The sequence below is a fragment of the Balaenoptera acutorostrata genome, chromosome 1 (assembly GCF_949987535.1).
Source record: "Balaenoptera acutorostrata chromosome 1, mBalAcu1.1, whole genome shotgun sequence".
Classification (NCBI taxonomy): domain Eukaryota; kingdom Metazoa; phylum Chordata; class Mammalia; order Artiodactyla; family Balaenopteridae; genus Balaenoptera; species Balaenoptera acutorostrata.
The window spans coordinates 56,154,400-56,176,531 of NC_080064.1; the positions used below are offsets into that span (position 1 = coordinate 56,154,400).

At 35.0% G+C, this 22,132-nt stretch overlaps 1 protein-coding gene across 4 annotated transcripts in view; it reads left to right on the top strand.

Annotated features, from left to right (window-relative positions):
- Nucleotides 1-22,132, top strand: part of RAVER2 (ribonucleoprotein, PTB binding 2) — a 115,424-nt gene that overhangs the window by 49,527 nt on the left and 43,765 nt on the right. Inside the window, exons 5-9 of one of the 4 annotated variants that reach the window (XM_057527398.1) lie at nt 950-1,076; nt 11,691-11,773; nt 13,464-13,568; nt 13,727-13,838; nt 16,099-16,367. In XM_057527398.1, the coding sequence (XP_057383381.1) occupies nt 950-1,076; nt 11,691-11,773; nt 13,464-13,568; nt 13,727-13,838; nt 16,099-16,367 (696 nt within the window). Of the gene's footprint in view, nt 1-949; nt 1,077-11,687; nt 11,774-13,463; nt 13,569-13,726; nt 13,839-16,098; nt 16,368-22,132 lie in introns of all 4 variants that reach the window. The other 3 variants (XM_057527394.1, XM_057527407.1, XM_057527403.1) reach the window with 3 other exon arrangements.

Genomic DNA, 22,132 nt, shown 5'->3' on the forward strand with positions numbered 1-22,132 from the left:
TCTCTGAGTTTGCACGGTACCCTGCTGTTAATTCACTGCTCCTAGGCAGACACTGGACTGATGCTGCTGTTTTCCTGCTTCTTCCTAGCCATGATCCCTAGGGGGTGATGTGGAGGAAGAAACAGTTACACAACTAAAAGGCCCTTCCCCAAGCTATCCTGTCTGTGGATCCAGCCTCTCTCATACTCTTGAGGCACTACCTTGTGTCTATCCAAGGATTTCTCACGGGTTTAGTGTCAGGTTCTCAATCCATCACCCTCTCCCTCTTATTGTCAGAGCTTGGGATGAGAGAGGGAATCCAGTTGTCTTTGTCGGTTCTCCATTTTCTCCTGGCTGGAAGTTTATAGTTTTCCTTTTACATCATTATGTTAATATTCTCATCTATCAGGCTGGCTTTTAAAATCTGAGAACAATTTCATATATTTAGGAAGCTACCCAGTTACATGTATGTAAGGCCAGTTCCTCTTTGTCTCATATTAGAGGATTAAGTTAATGAAATAAAGACCGTTATTATAAGAAAAATGTTGCTTTGTAAGGCATCCCACATTATTAAACTTTAGATCAACATTGTAGTAAGGTTCTTCTACAGTATCAAAGTATTCATCCTGTGTCAACAAGTTACCTCGCTGTTAATAAATTCAGATTCCCCTGATATCTTTCTACTTGTATGAAGAGATTTATCTGACTAAATCATTAGTCCTCTTAAAGCCAATTTCTACTTAACTGAAACATTCTATGAGGATTTCAGTGTATGTTGTACGGTAGAATATCGTATTATAATTAGGAATTGTGGTAGAATGTATAAAACAAGTATATAATATAAAGCAAATTGTGGTTATCATAAAATAGATCTTATCAGATGAATGAGAATTTCTGGAAAAAAGCCTTTACAGTTTCATCTTTGTGCTTATCCTTGTTCTAATGTTTTCTATTTCTGTATTCATCGAAGATGCACAGTAATCAAAAGGGCTTACTTCCAGAGCCAAATCCAGTGCAAATTATGAAAAGTTTAAACAACCCTGCCATGTTACAAGTTCTTCTACAACCCCAGCTCTGCGGGCGAACTGTTAAACCAGGTAAACTTCATGTGTGCTGATTAAACGTAGAATGTTGGCATGAAGTTAATTGTGCTGTTTTACATGAAAAACACACTTAAATTAGTCCAAAAATATTTATTTTTTCTAGAATTTATCAGTGAATATATAAAATATAATTTAATTAATGATCTGAGGTGAAAATACATTTTGACTGTTTTTGATAGGGACAAACTGCTTATGGGTTTCCTGATTTTTTTTTAACTATTAATAAGTATTAAATATTAAACCTTCAGTTTAGTTACTGGTTGACATGAATTTGTAAACCAGGTAACACATGGCTTAATAAGGTAATATTTAATATACTACATTGTTACAGCCCATATTAACAAAGGATATGATACTCTTCTACGTAATATTTTTGGCAGAATTACTTTGTTGGAAAGTGCTAAAGGTCTGTTTCCTCTCTGCTCTTTCTTTTTCATTGTGAAATTGTTTCACTTTGTAGAAAATGAGAAAAACATCATTATTTTCTAAGTATTACGGAAATTTTTATAATATTGGCATACATTAAATATCTATTTAGTATTCATTGAGAAGAGTTTATTTACCTTTTGAAATGCACAACTGTACATACACAAAATGTATGTTTTATCATTTTGAGGAAATGAATGCCTATATTCAATACTAAGCTTTAGATTACAAATGTTTAGATTAAATATACTTATTCTGTTTCAGCTCCAACTGGTCTAACACCAACTAGTATATTGCAATTCAGTTCTAGCACCAACTACCTAGAGTTAGCACAGATCCTACAAGTAAGGGCTTTGTCCCCAACAGGTCTGCCCCTACTTCAGACAGCAGGCACAACTTCAGAGGTCCCCTGGTCACCTACACTTCTGACTAACTCGCTTCAAATTTGGGGGTTCCTGTGACCTCCTCAGGTTCAATAATTTGTTAGACTCACAGAACTTAGGAAAGCACTATACAGTATGTCCCCCCGCACCATACAAACAAGTTCCATTCCAAGGGCACGTTTGTAAGTCCAATTTGTTTTTAAGTCCAACAAAGTTAGCCTAGGTACCCAACTAACATAGTGGGCTATATAGTACTGTACTCTAATAGGTTTATAATGCTTTTCACACAAATAATACGTAAAAAACAAACAAAAAAAGTAAAACATTTTTAATCTTGCAGTATAGTACCTTGAAAAGTACAGTAGTACAGTACAACAGCCGGCATACAGGGTCTGGCATCCAGTGAACAGGCAAGAAGAGTTACTGACTGGAGGAGGGAGAGGAGGTGGGAGATGGTAAAGCTGAAGGATCGTCAGCAGTAGGAGACAGAGGGAAAGCTGCAATTTCACTCAGGCCTGAAGTTGACGGCACAGGTTCTGGTTCCTTGCTGGATTCAATTCTACCTACCCTCTTGAAAAAATGATCCAGTGATGTCTGGGTAATAGGCCTTCTTTTCTCATCATAGATGACACAGTAGCACTGGATTGCACTCTGAATGGCTGCTGCAACCTTCATGTACCATTCTACGTTTGGGTCCTGTGCCTCAAAACTAACAGTGCCTCCTCAAATAAAGAAAATCCCCTTGCCATTTCCTGCATCGTGAATCTCTTCGGTTCTTTAGTTACTTCTTCTTCCTCTTGCCTCTCTTCATCCTTTCTCTGGGCCTCCAATTCCTGGCACTTCTTAGCAGTACCAGCTATATCACCGCTGCTTTTACGCTTGCTTCTGGACATCCTGGGCTTGAAATAAAGATACTGTACTACTGTACTCTATACAATACTGTACAGTAAAGTACACAAAAGCACAACCACTTGTAGAGGATGCACACACATGACAAGGTACGCCAGGCACGCAAACTAATTTACGTGATTGGACATGTGAACACACGTCTGCATCTTTAAAAGTTTGCAACTTGAAGGTTCGTATGTAGGGAACTTACTGTACTTATGATTACAGTTTTGTTATAAAAGATGTAACTCAGCAATAGCCTAATCAAGAGACTTAGGGCTTCCAAACCGGAAGGTCCTGACTGCAGAGCTTTTATGCTCTTTCCCCATGGAATCAGAGCACATCTGCCTTGCAGCACACATGTGTATTAATTAGCCAGAACTCCCTACTGCATTAACTTCAGTGTCGAGAGTTTTTATTAGGGTTTTGCTATGTAGGCATGACTGGCCATGTTATTGAACTCTATCTCCAGTCCCCCTCCTCTCCCTGGAAGTCAGGAGGTTAGGCTGATATCATATGGCTCAAAGCCCCAGTCCTCTAATCACATGGTAGGTCTTTCTGGTATGACCAGCCCCCATCCTGAAGCCATCTAGGGGCCCACACTGAGTCACCTCATTAGCATAACAAAGACACTCCTATCACTGGGGAAATTCCAAGGATTTAGAGTTTTCCTTCCAGTAACCAAAGACAAAGACCAGTTAAATTCTTTGTTATACCAACAATGTTCATGTTAAGTACTTCATGTAATCATCAATTATCTCTGTGTAAGAAGTAGCTTTAGAGGTGTCCAGCTCAGCCTACTGTGCAGTCAGATACCCCTTCTACAGTTTTAATGGTATCGAGATATCCTTTGTATGTCCTGACTACTCAAAGCATAGAGCAGCTCATTATTTTCCAAAGCTGCTATTCCCTGGTTTGACAAATTTAATTACTAGATTTTTCCCTTATATTAGATGGTGATTTCTGTGACTTTTAGCCACTTATTCTAGTTCTTCCTATGAGGAAACACAGAATAAATCTATTCCTTCTTCCATAAGAAAAGCCTTCTAATGTTGAAGACAGCTATCATGAAACCTTAGTCATCTCTGATTTTCTTTGTCTTCTGTTCTCCAGACCAGTGGTCTCATTTTATTTATTTATTTTTTGACTATGCAACTCTATCAGTAAAGTATATTTTTAGTAGAGCCCCGATATATACAGTATATGTATCACTTATATGTCAATTACATGAATGCACCTTTGTCAATCCATATATTAAGAAATGATAAAGGTTAATATTTTTATATTTTAAGATGAAAGTAAATATAAATAACAGTTCTCTTTTCTAACAATTGTATTTATTTTATTTTTTTATTGAAGTATAATTGATTTACAATGTGTTAGTTTCAGGTGTACAACAAAGTGATTCATATATATATATATATTTTTTTTCTTTTCAGATTCTTTTCCCTTATGTGTTTTGACAAAATATTGAGTATGGTTCTCTTTATACACCTCTTCTGTTCTCTCTGTAAACTATAGCTCTGTATTTGACTTTACATAACATGTCATAGGATGTGCTCTCTAGAGCACCCCGCCCCCACCAAGTTGTCCTCTTGTAGAGATACCTAGGTTGTCTGGGTTCCCCTGAAATATGGTGTACACAGACATGAATTTATCCTATAGATGGGTTCTAATCAGCACAGAATGCAGTGGGATTTCCCTCCTATGATCATTATATTTCTATTAATGCAGTCCAAGATTGTATCAGAGTTTAAAGAAGTATATTACACTCTTGGGTCTCTTAGAAAGTATAGTTTACACCTGGACTATCTTTAGTAACTTCTCCCCCAAATTATTTTTGTCTCATGTTTTCATCTAAGATACGTATTCTCCACTCTGCTTTTCTACTCAGGTTGGTGTATGACCATATGAGATTAGGCTTTTTTATTTTAGTGCTACTTTTACAATTTTAAGAAAGATGTTTCATTATTACACTGATAGCTTTTTCTTTGTTTGGAATGGCCAGGGAAGAGGGTTAAATACCTTACTTGAACACATGCAAAGAGAGAGTGTATGGAAAGTTTCTTGGTGTTCAGGAAAGACAAGCTATCTTGTTAATCAATAAATTTCATTCGTTTTTCCTTTACTATGTTTTTTATTATATCTTAACTATATCCCTTACTATATCCTGAGCTCTTCACAGAGGGCTCTGAACAAACTAAAATAATTACAAAGGATCATAATTCTCTGTCATTTGTTTATATTATATGATATATATACACACAAGTGTGCCATTATTTTACTGTGCTTCACAGATGCTATGTTTTTTTACAAATTGAAGGTTTGTGGCAACCCTGCTTTTGTCAGATGATGGTTAGCATTTATAGAATTTTAAATTGAGGTATATACATTGTTTTTTAGACATAATGCTATTGCACACTTAATAAACTACCGTATAGCATAAACATAACTTTTATATGCACCAGGAAACCAAAAAAATTGTGTGACTTGCTTTATTGTGATAATCACTTTATTGGAGTGGCCTGGAACCAAACCTGAAGTATGCCTGTATGATATATTTGTATTTAAACCCTTGCCCAAACTTCTTTCTCACTGTATCATTTTTTCAAGTAACTGACACATATCTACTTGTTTATTGCCTTCTCTTCCGCTAGACTAGAGGAGGCTCCATGATGGCAAAGATTTATCTGTTTTGTTCATCTCAGGCACCTAGGACAGAACTGCTATTTATAGTGAAAAGTACTTAAATATTGTTTACTGATTAAACTCCTTCCTTAACCTCTCTGTTGCACAACTTATACATACCTTGTTACATATGATTTAGTCTGTAAACTTTTTTTTTTTTTTTTTTTTAACAAACATTGGTTAGGATTCTGAAGGCAGGTTTTTTTTTGTTTTTTTGTTCTTTAATTAATTAATTAATTTATTTTTGGCCGCGCTGGGTCTTTGCCTCTGCGCGAGGGCTTTCTCCAGTTGCGGCGAGCGGGGGCCACTCTTCATCGCGGTGCGCGGGCCTCTCACTATCGCGGCCTCTCTTGTTGCGGAGCACAGGCTCCAGACGTGCAGGCTCAGTAGTTGTGGCTCACGGGCCTAGTTGCTCTGTGGCATGTGGGATCTTCCCAGACCAGGGCTCGAACCCGTGTCCCCTGCATTGGCAGGCAGATTCTCAACCACTGCGCCACCAGGGAAGCCCAGTCTGTAAACTTTTAACTACTTTTCTGGTCTACCTTCTTTTCTGTCTGATCTAATCTGTGCATGACCGTCAGGTCGATTTTCCTCCTACACCTGCTTTATGTTACTTGAACCATACTGATCTTTTCTCTTCAATCCAGACCTTCTAACTACCTTAAAAAAATACAGTATAGTGTAAATATTGTAGATTTCTCTCTCTCTGTCCTTGTGTGTGTGTCTGTCTTAAAGTTTAACTAGTATATAATTACTTAGAATCTAAATTGTATTTTTAACAGCTTTCTTGAGGTATAACTGAGGCACATTCATCTGCACATATTTAAATTGTACAAATTGGTAAGCTTTAACATATATATAACCCATGAAACTCTCGCCATAATCCAAATAATGAACATATTCATTACTCTCAAAACTTTCCTTTTGCCTCATTGTAACCCCTCCCCCCATCCCCAGGAAACTACTAATTTGCTTTCTGTCACTATAGTTTGTATTTTCTAGAAATTTATATAAATGAAGTCACACAGTATGTACTGTATGGCTTCTTGCCCTCGGCTTATTATTTTGAGATTCATCCATGTTGCTGCATGTACCAATAGTTTTGTTCCGTTTTTAATGCTGAGTAGTATTCCATTCTACAATTTCCATTTTCATTGATTTGTTGAACATTAGGTTATTTCCTGTTTGGGGTCATTACAGATAAAATTGCTGTGAACATTTGCTTCTAATCTTTATGTAGACTTATGCTTTCATTTCTCTTGGATAAAGACATAGTTGTGGAATGGCTGGGTCATATGGTAGGTGTATGTTTACGTTGTAAGACACTCTTCCAACTGTTTTCTATGTGGTTGAACCATTTTACATTCACACCATCAGTGTCCAGGGCTCTAGTTCGTTCAGTATCCTCACCAACATTTGATATGTTGATCCTTTAATTTTAGTCTTTCTATTTGGTTTATAGTGCTATTTCATTGTGGTTTTAATTTGAATATCCCTTTTGACAAATGATTTTGAACAGCTTTTAATGTACTAATTTGACATCTTTTTACCTTCTTTGTTAATATATCTTTTAAGATATTTTGTACATTTTAAAATTAGGTTGTTTATCTTCCTATTAAGTTGTTAGGATTTTTTATCCTAGATACAAGTCCTTTATTGGATATATGGGTTTGCAACCACTCTGTAGGTTGTCCTTTTATTTTCTTAACAATATCTTTTGAAGAGCAAAATTTTTTATTTTGACCAGTTTATTGGTTAAATACTTTATGTCCAGTTTATTATTTTTTGTTTTATAATTCATACTTCTTGTGTCATATTTAAGAAATCTTTGCCAAGATGTTCTTATATGTTTTCTCTTCAAGAAGTTTTATAATTTTACCTCTTAAATTTAGGTTGATGAATGATTTCAAGTTAATTGTTGTTTATGATATGAGGTGAAGGTCCAGGTTAATTTTTTTTTTTACAGTTGTTCCAGCATCATTTGTTAAAAAAGATTATCCTTTTTCATTGACTTGCTTGACACTTTTTTCAAAAATCAATTGACCGTATATATATGGCTCTATCTCTGGACTCTCTGTTTCTATTCCATTGATCTAAATGTCTGTCTTTATATCAATACTACATTGTCTTGATTATATACAGTTTTATAATAAGTCCTGAAATCCGTTAGTGAAAGTCCTTCAACTCTGTTTTTTTTCTCTTTGTTTTGCCTATCCTAGGTCCTTTGTATTTGCATATAAATTTTAGAATCAGCTGTCAATTTCTATGAAAAACGTCTTCTGGAAATTTGATTGGAATTGTGTTGAATCTGTATGCTACTCTGTGCAGAATTGACAGCAATTTGCCATAAGTGCGGTATATCTCTCCATTTATTTAGGTCTTCTTTAATTTCTCTCAGCAGTATTTTGTAGTTTTCAGGGTATAAATCTTACACATATTTTTGCAGATTTATCCATAGCATTTCATGTTCCTTGATACTATTTTTTTATTGCAGTAATTTTCTGAGGCAGAATTCAGAGTCAGTAATTCAGTGGCATTTGGTACATTCACAATGTTGTGTAATCACCAGCTCTGCCTACTTTCAAACATTTTCATTACCTCAAAATAAAATCTGGACCCATGAAACAGTTACTTCCCATTTCCTCCTTTGTCCAGGCCCTGGCAACAACCAATCTGCTTTCTATCTTTACACTTTTGCTTATTCTGGATGTTTCATATAAACAGAAGTCGCTATGTGACTTTTGGTGTCTGGCTTCTTCCACTTAGCATGATGTTTTTGAGTACTGTAATATGTATCAGTACTTCATTCCTTTTTGTGGCTGAATAATATTCCATTGTATGCACATAGCATTGATGGACATTTGAGTTGTTTTCACTTTTCGACTGTTGTGAAGAGTGTTGCTATGAATATTCATGTACAAGCATTTTAACATTTGTTTTCAGTTCTTTTGGAGTTATATTCCTAGAACTAGAATTGATGGGTCATATGGTTATTCTATGTTTAACTTGTTAAGGAACTGCCAAGCTGTTTTCCACAGTGGCTGCACCATTTTACATTCCCAAAGCAATGTATGAGGGTTCCAATTTCTCCATAACTTTATAGACTCTTGTTACTTTCTGGGTTTTTAAAATTATTATTATTATTTTAGCCATCCAAATAGGAATCAACTGGCAACTCATCATGGTTTTGATTTGAATTTCCCTAATGACTAATTATGTTGAGCATCTTTTCTTGTGCTTGTTGTCTATTTTTATGTCTTCTTTTGGAGAAATGCTTAATCAAGTTCTTTGCCCATTTTTAAACACGGTTGTGTGTCTTTTTGTTGCTGAGTTCTTTATATATTCTTGATACTATTTTAAATAGTATTACTTTTTAAATTTCAATTTCCTATTGCTTGTTGCTAGCATATACAAGTACAATTGATTTTGTCTATTTATCTTGTATCTTGCAGTCTTGCTTTCTATTTCTATCAATAGTAGGTATTGCCCTTAGGATTTTCTGTATAGACAATCATGTCATCTACAAATAAACACAGTTTTACTTCTTCCTTTACAATATGTATACCTTTTATTTTTTTTCTTGCTTTATTGCAGTTGATAGAAATTCCTGAAAAATTTGTGCATTGAACTGATGAGAGTGGACATCCTTGCCCTGTTCCTGATCTTACAGAGAAAGCATTCATTCTTTTATTATTAAGCATTATGTTACCTATAGTTTTTTATTCACAGATTTCCTTTTTCAAGCTGGGAAATTTTTCTTCTATTTTTATATTGCTGAGATATTTTATCATGATAATTGCTGGGATTTATATAATGCTTTTCTCCATTTATTGATATCATCAGTGTGGCTTTTTAATTTCTGGTCTATTATCATGATGAATTATATTGATTGATTTTTTTTTTTAATTTTTAATTAATTAATTTATTTATTCTTGGCTGCGCTGGATCTTCGTTGCTGCGGGCGGGCTTTTGCAAGCGGGGGCTACTCTTCGTTGCGGTGTGCGGGCTTCTCATTGCAGTGGCTTCTCTTGTTGCGGAGCATGGGCTCTAGGCATGTTGGCTTCTGTAGTAGTGGCGCACGGGCTTAGCTGGTCCGCGGCATGTGGGATCTTCCCGGACCAGGGCTCGAACCCGTGTCCCCTGCATTGGCAGGCGGATTCTTAACCACTGCGCCACCAGGGAAGCCCTATTGATTGATTTTTGAATGTTAAACCAATCTTTCACTCCTACGGTAAGCCACACCTGGTCATTACTTACTATAATCCTTTTTTTTTTTTGACCATGAACATCAGTTTTCTTTTCTTTTTTTTTTTAAGACTATTTTCTTATACAGCAGGTTGTTATAAGTTATCTGTTTTATACATATTAGTGTATATATGCCAATCCCAATCTCCCAATTCATCTCACCACCACCTCCACTACCCCCACTGCCCCGCTTTCCCCCCTTGGTGTCCATACGTTTGTTCTCTATGTCTGTGTCTCTATTTCTGCCTTGCAAATCAGTTTTTTTTTTAACATCTTCACTGGAGTATAATTGCTTTACAAAGGTGTGTTAGTTTCTGCTTTATAACAAAGTGAATCAGCTATACATATACATACATCCCCATATCCCCTCCCTCTTGCGTCTCCCTCCCACCCTCCCTATCCCATCCCTGTAGGTGGTCACAAAGCACCAAGCTGATCTCCCTGTGCTATGCAGCTGCTTCCCACTAGCTATCTATTTCACATTTGGTAGTATATATAAGTCCATGCCACTCTGTCACTTCGTCTCAGCTTTATAATCCTTTGTATATAAATTTTAGGTTGATAGTGTTGTTCAAGTCTCCTGTATCCTTACTGGTTTTCAGTCAACTTATGCTATCAATTATTAAGGGGAGCAAGAGGCTCAATGGGAGACCTAGCCAAGATCTAAGGGTAAGGGCAGTTAGATGTGAGACTGTGGACATTTTCAGAATGTTTTAATTCTGGTGGTGGTTGTTTTAAACTGGGAAATACTATATTCACTAAAAGCTGTGAAAAAATATTTTAATGTTTTATAACAAAATACAGTGACTGTCTGAAAAATGAGAGGAAGTGATATTGAAATCTCTAACCATAATTGTAGATTTGTCTACTTTTCCTTTCAGTTCTAGAAATTTTTGCTTCATATATTTTGAAGCTTTGTTATTTGGTCCACAGACATTTAAGATTGTTGCATCCTAATTGATGAATTGACCCCTTAATCATTATGAAATGGTGATCTTTACCCCTCTTTCCTAATAAACAGTATTTTCCTTTATAAGCAACTTATCCTAATGATCTAATCTTCCCATTACCTATCATTGAAACTGGTTCATTCTAAAGAAAGTGCTTTCTAATGGTCAGTTTTCCAAAGATGTAATGGATTGCCTTCGCAAGTAACAAAAATTTGAAACAAAGTTTTTAAAGCATGAATAAACTTGTAGCAGTGTTATGTATAAATTTCAAATATGTTTGATCATTGGATTACGTGCTTTTTGAAGTACTTTCTAAGCCTGACCTTCTATGATTCTAATTAGCTGTATATTATGACAATTTACATCTAATAATTAGATGAATTGCTTCATATATTTTCTATCTCATGGTTCTTTTTGTCTGTATATTGTCTGTTCTTAAAATATCTCTTCTGATATGTACTCTGGTATTTGTACTCTTAGACAAACTTGATAAAGAGTATGGTTATCATTTATTCCTTTTATCAACTATGTACAATATTATTGTTTCTTTAGGTTTTTTTATGAAATATTTTTAAATGTACATATTCTCTTCTCAATTGGATTATAAGCTTTAACGACAAGGATTGTATATTGTCCTTCCCCTCCCACCTGATCCGCTGCCAGAATACCCAAAAAAACCTAACAAAAATACTGAGCAAATAACATGGATTCAATTAGTATTATACTTATTAAAAGGTGGAATTAGTTTTCTTGCACTAAGTGCCAGAGAAGAGAAAGGCTAGGTTTGGTGTTTTACCATTGAGACAGAAGGTGTTGGAATTTTAAATCAAATTCTAGAGTTGAATCACAAGGAGAGGAGCCTGTCACTTCTTGTACAATGACAAGGTCAGTATATCATTGAACTTCCACTAAATACGTTAAAAGTTTAAAGAAATATTCATTTACCCTTTTTGGAATTTGTTTTATTTATTTTTTTAATTCCATATATATCATAAAGTTAAATTTTTACTTTTATTTTCTTAAAGCAGTTCTTGGAACACCTCACAGCTTGCCACATCTGATGAATCCATCCATGTCCCCTGCATTTTTACATTTGAATAAAGCACATCAGGTATATAAATAGCATCGAGTACTGAAGCATCAAAAATTTGGAGTGAATATTTTGTTTGTTCTTTACACTTAAAGTTCTCAAGGAGTTAAATGAGTATTTTGTTTTTAAATGAAATTCTTAGTAGTAAGTGTACCTACATAAAAACAGAACTTAATAAGGAAATCAGATCAAATTAAGGTAATCAAAGCATCATAGTTTATATATTTATTGATTCCTATTTGTAGGGCATTAAGAAGGGAAGAGGTATATTTTGTGGTATATTTTTCTAGAAATAACTCAGTAGCTCAAAACAAGTCTTATGTGGTCTTAACTCAAAAAAGTATTTACAGAAAGAAAAATAAATGAACAATAAGTCTTAATTCTTAAAATTTAATCAATGTTATAGAAATAATTTATATATTTATGAGAGTAAAAAATTTTTTTCTTACCTTTTTCAGATAAGTATTTTAAACTATGTTTGTGTACATAAATATCCATAATATTAGAGATAAATATTACCTACTAATTTCAGGTACTGTTTAAGGCTACATCTATATAGAAGCCTAATTACAAATCAAACCTAACACATAATAAATGGGTTGTTATAGGTTGAATGAATGAATGTCTGTTCCTAAACGCAGCTTTTTAAGGAAAAGGCTTATTGTTTGTTTATTTTTCATTCTTAGAATCTAGCATATGACCTGTACATGGTTCATTCATTTACTCAACATATTTTATTGAAAATCTAACATGTACTAGACACTCTGCTAGTCATTGAGGCTACAGCATTGAACAGAATATTCACAGTCCTTATCCTTATAGAATTTCAACAAATAGAGAAAACAAGCATTAAACAGTTAATTACAATAAGGTTTGAAGTGATATGGGAGGGGAGACCAGAGTATTGACAATATTCCCTTTGCTTTAAAATAAAGACCAACTGCTTAATTTTGCCTTGAGGCCTGTCTAAGCTGGCCTCTCCTGCCTCTCATATGCCTTAGGTATCACTGTCCCAGCTCTGCTGAACTGCTTTTGGTCCTTGAAGGGCTTTCTTCTCTTCTCCTTAGGTCTTTGCTCCTGCTGTTCCTTCTGCCTGGAATACTTCCCACCGCAGCACCACCTTGTTCCCCCAGACTTCACCTAGTTATTTCTCCACAGCCTTCAGATCTCTGTGCAAGAGTTAGTTCCTCAGGGAAACCTTCCTTGAATTTACCAATCTAAATCAAGTTCCACCACTGTTTGTTCCCATAGCTCCTTGTATTTTTCCTTCATACACTCATTACCATCTTTAGTTGTATGTTTTTATAATTAATTAATGTCTCCCCTCCTCAGGGGACCATAAGATCCATGAGGGCAGATCATATTGTAGCACAGTGCCTGGCACATAGAAGTGCTCAATAAATCTTTGTTGAATGATTAAATGAATAAATAAATGATTGAATGATACTGACATCAAAGCCAGAAAGGGGTGAGGGGAGGGGAGGAAGGATGAAAGAAAAGAAGGAAGGGATATGGAATTAGTTTCATGACTGTATGGTCACATCTTGTGTATTATTGAAAGAATTAATTAGTGTTGCCCGTAATTAGAAAGTAGAATATTAAGAAGCTGTTGCTTTTGCTCAGATCAACTCAGGAATTGAACCTTAAAATGAATTACACAACAAGTAGCTCTTCAAAATTAAGCTTACTTAATGTTTTATCATTTTCACAGAGCTCACTTATGGGTAATACTTCTAATTTATTTCTTCAGAATCTTTCTCATGTACCACTGGCACAGCAACAATTAATGAAGTTTGAGAATATTCATACTAATAATGTAAGTATGGAATTATTTTTTTCATTTGAAATGAGTTCATTCCTTTTCTATAATCCGGCTGTTGGTCAGATTGTTAATGAATTTTCACATGTGTAGCTTTTTTATTAGGTTATGTCTTGCTGCCATGAGCAAAAGTCGTTTCTTCTCTTCTTTTGCAGAAACCAGGCTTACTTGGAGAACCCCCAGCTATGGTACTTCAAGCTGCAGTAGGGATAGGGTCACCGCTTCCATTGAAAACAGAGTTGGGCCATCTTGGAGAAGCACATAAAAGTAAATGATGTGTATTTGCTGAGACATCAGTAAACTGTCAGATTTGAGATTTAAAGATAGTGTACCTGTATTCTACTTTTATTTACAGGAAGGTCAGATTTGAGTTTTATTCAATCATTTAAAATTTCAAGAGCCCTCTTGGCTTTTCTATTTTTAATATTAGAATACTATTGATAGTTATTTATTGATGGACTTGCTTCTATGCCAAGATAAGACTTTCTCTGTTGGATATGCTTTAATATTTGATGAAGGTTCACAGCAGCATGAGGCAAAGACATAGATCTATTTGAGACTGACATGCTGCCCGCTGGGCTGACAGCACATTACATAGGGATCCATTTAACTTTTGCCTGGATAAGAAACCCTTAGCTTTTATTAAGAAATATCTGGTAATTGTAAACTTAAAGTTTGATTGTTTATTTGTATCATTTCTAAAATGTGAGCTCCAAGTTAGTAGTAAAAAAAAAATGTGTATTATGTGCTTCTAAAATATAACAAATTTAAACAGAACAATTATTTTTCTTTTCAGAATAATAGCATGGTAATATACCAAGATGTCTTATGTGATTTTGAAAGGCACTTTCAACTTGAAGTTTAATTGAAATTTGTTCGAAGTGAGCTTGCTGAGGGGGAAAAAAAAGAGAAAGTCCACCAGTGATAAAAAAGAAAAAAAAACAAGTCAGTTAAATATGGGTAGCGTATTTAGCCTCTTGTACATAAAACCAAGTCAAATGGTCAAATAACCAATTCAGACTATTGGAATTGGGCAAAAGTTAAACCAGTACACAGACAGGTACAGACATTTTTAAGGTGTGATGGAGTCTGTCCTAAAAATTAAATATTGTATGCCTGAAAGCTTATACAGATATTTATAATTTGTGTTGGATTAAATAATTAGCCATTTGCTTTAGCACTGCTGCTTTAAGAACACTGAAAATTCAAAGTGTCCAAATAACTATATTGCTAAAAGATAGAACTGAGAATCTATCTCTAAATAGTTAGTACTAAAAATAATTTAAGAAATTTGTTTAGTGAATTTGTAAAATATAACTTTGATTTAATTAAGGTAGTTGTCAAAACTAGCTCTTTTCATTTAGTTTTGACCTATAGAGTTTTAAAAAATGGAATGGTTCAGAATTTTCCTATTAAAATTTTATTTCTTCCAGAATTTCTTGTTATTCCCTGTAAATAAAAATGTAAAACTTTAATGTGTTAAACTTTCATTTGGTGCTTAGCTATTCATAAATATTGATGTTTTTTTAAACCAGTGGTGTGCTGGTGTTTAAAAACCAGCTCTCTGGGTTAAAAAAAAGTCTTGATTTGTAGCATTTGTGGATTTCTGTGTGTAAACAGTTCAACCATGGCTGATTTCAGATTACTCATGCAAAGACGTTGAACTCAGGAGCTGGGAAGAGATAGCACAGTTGACTCTTAATGAGCTGGTACAAGCCGGCTGACTAAATGTATTGTTGGGTTTAATGTAACTTTATTAATTTTTGAGTGTCAGAGCCTTCTTTTAAACTGAAGGCTTGGGCTTCCCTGGTGGCGCAGTGGTTGAGAATCTGCCTGCTAATGCAGGGGACACGGGTTCGAGCCCTGGTCTGGGAAGATCCCACATGCCACGGAGCAGCTGGGCCCGTGAGCCACAATTGCTGAGCCTGCGCGTCTGGAGCCTGTGCCCCGCGACGGGAGGGGCCGCGATAGAGAAAGGCCCGCGCACCGCGATGAAGAGCGGTCCCCGCACCGCGATGAAGAGTGGCCCCCGCTTGCCGCAACTGGAGAAAGCCCTCACACGAACCGAAGACCCAACACAGCCAAAAATAAATAAATAAATAAATAAGTAAACTGAAGGCTTAGTTAATTATTCCCTTCAAATATGAAAGCAGGCAAATTACAATGACTAGGCATTAAAAAAAAAGGCACTGATATAACTTAAATGCCAAAAAGTATATAAATTTTGCTCTCACCTTCTAAAACGTATAATTAAAACTTGGAACTAAAAAATATAATATCCTTGAGATTTTCCTGGAAGTTGTTGAAAATAGGAAAAGCACGATTACTGTTAGAGGTTTTTGTTTTTCCATACAGGAGGCTGCTAATTTATAACCTTTAACCTCACCTTTTGTATTTTAACTATTCTCTAATAGGTAAAAAAAAATAGGTTTCTGCACATTTTGCCCATAACTTGACAAAATCGAAAGGACTACTGTGAATAAGCCTCATCTAACCAAAAACTTTTTGCGTTTGTGGTTCACTACAGCATCTAATTTGATTCCAACTCAAACAACTATAACAGCTGGCATGGGCATGTTACCATTCCTTCCAAATCAGCACATTGCTGGACAAGCTGGGCCAGGGCATGGGAACACTCAGGAGAAACAGCCAGCCTTGGTGGGGATGGCAGAAGGAAATTTCTCAGGGTCACAGGCTTATCTTCAGAGCTTTCCAAACCTTACTGCTGGAGGCTTGCTCACGGGACATCATAAACAACAACAAAGTCAGCCAAAAGGCCTGGAGATAAGTTCAGGGGTAAGAAAACTCTGTGTGTGTATATGTGTGTGTGTGTGTGTGTGTGTGTGTGTGAGTGAGAGTGTGCATGCATGCACATACATATAAATGCATACATGTATATACATGAAGTATATATGTGTATACTACATGTATGTATAACTACAAAGGAATATATACATATTCCTTTTAAACTATATCTTAAATGAAATTATTCTAATTCGAGAGTAATCTAATTTTTGGTTATTTTACAGGTGGTATAATTTATGAAGTATCAAGCAATCTTAACTATTTTTGTATTTCAAAGGAAGTTGATAATATACTTAAAGTATATAAATATGGACTATAAACTAGATAATTCCTATAATATGTCAATGACATGAAGGCTTTTTCATACTGTACATTTACTTCTCAAAAGAGAAGAAAATATTGGACTCTAAAAAAAAAAGAAAAAAACCTGTCATTATAAACAAACAAAAATCCATCCTTTGATAAGTTATGCCAAATGATGTTTGGGATTCTGCTTAATTACTTGCCAGTTTGTCTGTAAATAAAATAATTTAATTTTTATAAAATGTTTTTTAAATCTGTTATTATAAAATATTTAAATATGAATTCTTTATTCCTATAAACATTTGCTTTTCTAAAAACTTTGAGATATGCATAGTTTTCAAATATAAAGGAATGTAAGTTCAAAATTTTGTAGTTTGGAAAAGTGTAGTAGTACCATTAATACTTATCCAATTATATAATGATATTATTTATAAGGATTTCTTAGTAAATTATAATGCTGTTCTTTAAAATATACTAATTTTTTTCTAAAATGTATATTCTGTGGCTAATTAAGTATTATTTTAATATTTAAAGGTAGAATAAATTCTATTTTATCTGAAAAATTTCAAAGCCAGTTATTAATCTCTGGTCTGTTCAAAAGAATCTAATCTTGGTTTTAATTCTGGAGGTTTTTACCCAAAATTTTATTGTTTTATAAACCACTGATATTTGTAAATGTTATAATTGGTAGGTAGAATAAAGTACATTTAATTTTTTTAACTTGTACCCTAAAATACCCTTTGGATTAGAAGTGGCATGTGAGGAAACAGTTCTTGTAGTTGGCTATATTCAAATGTCAAAATAATAATATTGACTTTGTAAGAGGTTTTGGTGTCACCTAGTCATGGCAGGAGGTATGGATAGACTGCCTATAATTATACATTGAGGAAGCTAAGGTGGTTCTTCATACAATGAATTTTAAAGATTTATCTGCAGGATTAATTGCTTAAGTTATTGAGGGAAGTTAAATAAAACTCATATATCAATAGTCTGTATGTTTTTGCACAGACTTTTTAATTCATTGAAAGCACTAGGGTCTTTAGAAAAACTGGACTTGAGGTGATTCACATAATGGACAAATGAGAGTGTATCTGGAAGAAGACAGGTGAAGTGGGGCAGGGCCTGGAAAACAAGTCCTGTGAAGAAGAATTTAAGGAAATAGATACATGGAACTTGGCACGGGTTGACCAGCTGACATTTAATTTGACATTAAAAAAAAAAAAATTTACAGGCTAGTCTAGTCACATGGTATTTTATGTTTCTCTAGTGGGCAGAATTAGTCCAATAAGTATGACATACAATAAAGCAGATTTAGGCTTAATATAACAAAGAATAGTTGAAGTTTTCAAACAAAGAAAAAGTTTGACACTTTCACAAAGATGTGAATGTCATATCACTGAAAATGATTATGCAGACCCCAGGTGAACATCTGTACAGATTGTTGTAGAAGTGATTCTTCTTTCCTGACAATAGGGGCTTGGACCAGGTAACCTCAAGTATGTTTTCCAAGTATGTAGCAAGATTTTGGACTTTGTTAAACAGTTGGTTAAACTCGGCTGCAGATTTTTAGACCTGCATCTTTAATATTATGTTGACCAGTGATTCTTGATTCTGTCTTTTTTGTCAGAATCACCACTGGAGTTTAAAAAAAAAAAAAGATGGAGAGGGTTGGACTCTAACTTCCTCAGCCCTGAGAATCTGATTCAGAGAGATAGGGGTGAGATCTGAATTTTAAGTGTACAACTCAGTGGCATTAAGTACATTCACATTGTTTTGCAACTATCACTACTATCCATCTCCAGAACTTTTTCATCATCCCATATTGCAGCTCTGTACCCATTCAACAACTCTCCATTTTCCCTTCTCCCCAGCCTCCAGTAAACACTGTTTACTTTCTGTCTTAGAATTTGACTATTCTAGGTACCCAAAGTAAGTGGAATGATACAGTTTTTGTCCTTTGTGTCTGACTTATTTCCATCACAATAGTGTCTTCAAGGGTCATCCATGTTATAGCATGTATTGGAATTTCCTTTTTTTAAAGGCTGAATAATATTCTATTGTATTTATAGACTACATTTTAAAAAATTATTTATTTATTTATTTTTGGCTGTGCTGGGTCTTCGTTGCTGCCCACAGGCTTTCTCTAGTTGCGGCGAGTGGTGGCTACTCTTCGTTGCGGTGTGTGGGCTTCTCATTGCAGTGGCTTCTCTTGTTGAGGAGCATGGGCTCTAGATGCACGGGCTTCAGTAGTTGTGGCACACGGGCTCAGTAGTTGTGGCTCACTGGCTTAGTTGCTCTGCGGCATGTGGGATCTTCCCGGACCAGGGCTCAAACCTGTGTCCCCTGCATTGGCAGGTGGATTCTTAACCACTGTGCCACCAGGGAAGTCCCTAGACTACATTTTCTTTATCCATTCATCCATTGATGGACATTTGGGTTGTTTCCATCTTTGGGCTCTTTTGAAAAATGCTGCTATATGTACAAATATCTGTTTGAGTCCCTGTTTTCAATTCTTTGGGGTATTTACCCAGAAGTGGAATAGCTGAATCGTATGGTACATCTATATCTTATTTTTTGAGGAACTGCCGTTCTATTTTCCACAGCAGCTGTACCATTTTTCATTTCCACCAGCAAAGCACGAGGGTTCCAATTTCTCCACATCCTCACCAACATCGTGTCTCATTGTGGTTTTGGATTTGCATTTCCCCAATGATTAGTGATGTTAAGCACCTCTTCATATGCCTATTGGTCACCTGTATATCTTCTTTGCAAAAATGTCTATTCAGGTTCTTTGCTATTTTTTAATTGGGTTATTTGTTTTCTTTGCTATTGAGTCATATGAGTTCCTAAATATATTTTGGATATTAACCCCTTCTCAGATATATGGTTTGCAAATATGTTCTCCCATTCCATAAGTTGCCTTTTAATTTTGTTGATTGTTTCCTTTGCTGTAGAGAAGCTCTTTAGTTTAGTTTAGCTTTTTAGCACTTGCTTATTTTTGCTTTTGTTGTCTATGCTTTTGGTGTCATATCCAAAAAATGATTGCTAAGACCAATGTCAAGTAGCTTTTCCCCTATATTTTCTTCTAGTTTTATGGTTTTGGGTCTTATATTTAAGTCTTTAATCCAGTTTGAGTAAATATTTGTGTGTGATGTAAGATCAGGATCCAGTCTCATTTTTTTCCATATGGACATACAGTTTTCCCAACACCCGTTTATTAAAGAGAGTGTCCTTTACCCATTGTGTATTCTTGGCACCCTTTTCAAATATTAGTTGACCACATATTTATGGCTTTATTTCGGGGCTCTATTCTTTTCATAGGTCAGTGTGTCTGTTTTTATGCAAGTACCATACTGTTTTGATGACTATGGCTTTGTAATATAATTTGGAACCAGGAAGTGTGATGCCTCCGCTTTGAACTTTTTCTCAAGATTGCTTTAGCTATTCAGGATCTTTTGTGGTTCCACATAAATTTTAGGATTGTTCGTTCTATTTCTGTGAAAAGTGCCATTGAAATCTTGATAGGGATTACATTGAATCTGTAGATCGCTTTGGGCAGTGTGGACATTTTAACAATATTAGTTCTTCTAATCCATGAACCCAGGATATCTTTCCAGTTATTTGTGTAATTTTCGATTTCTTTTATCAATGTCATATAGTTTTCAGTATACAGATCTGTCACCTCCTTGGCTAAATTTATTCCTAAGTATTTTACTCTTTTTGGTGGTATTAAAACTGGGATTGTTTTCTTAATTTCTTTTTGAATAGTTCATTGTTAGTATATAGAAATGCAGCAGATGCAAACAGAGATGGTTCAATTTCTTCCTTTTTGATTTAGATGCCTTTTATTTCTTTTTTCTTGCCAAATTGCTCTGGCTAGGACTTCCAATACTATGTTGAATAAAGGTGGTGAGAGTGGGCATCCTTGTCCTTTTCCTGATCTTAGAGGAAAAGCTATGATGTTAGCTGTGGGTATGTCCTTTATATATGGCTTTTATTATGTTGAGGTATATAGATTTCCTCTATGCCCAATTTGTTGAGAGTTTTGATCATGAAATGATGTTGAATTTTGTCCAAGGTGTTTTTTGCATCTATTGAGACAGTCATATGGTTTTTATCCTTTATTCTGTTAATGTGGTGTATCACATTTATTGATTTGCTTGTGTTGAACCATCCTTGCATCCCAGGGATAAATCCCACTTGATCACAGAGTACAATCCTTTTCATGTGTTGTCAAATTCAGGTTGCTAGTATTTCATTTAGGGTTGCTAGTATTGTGTTAAGGATTTCTGAATCTGTGTTCATCAGGGATATTGGCCTGTAGTTTTCTTTTCTTGTAATGTTTTTGTCTGGCTTTGGTATGAGGGCAATGCTGGCCTCGTAAAACAGGTTAGGAGGTATTCCTTCTTCTTCAATTTTTGGGAAGAGTTTCAGAAGGATTGGTGTTACTTCTTCTTTAAATGTTTGGTAGAATTCAGCAGTGAAACCACCTGGTCCTGGGCTTTTCATTGTTGTCAGGTATTTGATTACTCCTTACTCATTATTGGTCTGTTCATATTTTCTATTTCTTCTTGATTCAGTCTTGGTAGGTTGTATGTTTCTAGCAATTTATCCATTTTTTCATAGGTTACCCAATTTGTTGGCATATATTTGTTGATAATAATCACTTATGATTCTTTGTATTCCTGTGGTATCTGTAGTTGTAATATCTCCTCTTCCATTTATAACTGCAGTTGACCCTTAAACAACAAAGGGGTTAGGGGCACTGACCTGCCGAGCAGTCAAAAATCCGTGTACTGATATCTCTGCCTCAAAAACAAAGGCATTGATAAATGACTCACTCAAGGACAGGAAGCTGAAACAGTTTGGATAGAATCAGTACCCTTTCTGATTACACGTATTGTGATCACTAATTGAACACAAACTTTTCCCCACACTTAGTTAATTCAAAGATATGTAAAAAGAAAATACACATGCTATGTTTATTTTTAAAAATCCACATATAAGTGAACCTGCACAGTTCAAACTCTTGTTGTTCAGGGGTCAATTGTATTTACTTGAGTCTTCTCTTTTTCTCTTGGTTATTGTAGCTAAATTGTCTATTTTGTTTATCTTTTCAAAACACCTAACACTTAATTTCACTGATCTGTGTTTTTAGTGCTATTTCGTTTATTTCTGCTCTAATCTTTATTATTTCCTTTCTTCTGCTAATTTTGGGCTTGGTTTGTTCTTCTTTTGCTAGTAACTTGAGGTGTAAAGTCAGATTGTTTCTTTGAGATCTTTCTTTTTTCTTCATGTAGACATTTATTGCTATAAACTTCCCTTTTAAGCTGCTTTTTCTGCAGCCCATAAGTTTTGGTATGTTGTGTTTCCATTTTCATTTGTCTCAAGATACTTTCTGATGTCGCTTTTGATTTCTTCTTTGACTTCTTTGTTGTTCAAGAGTGTGTTAT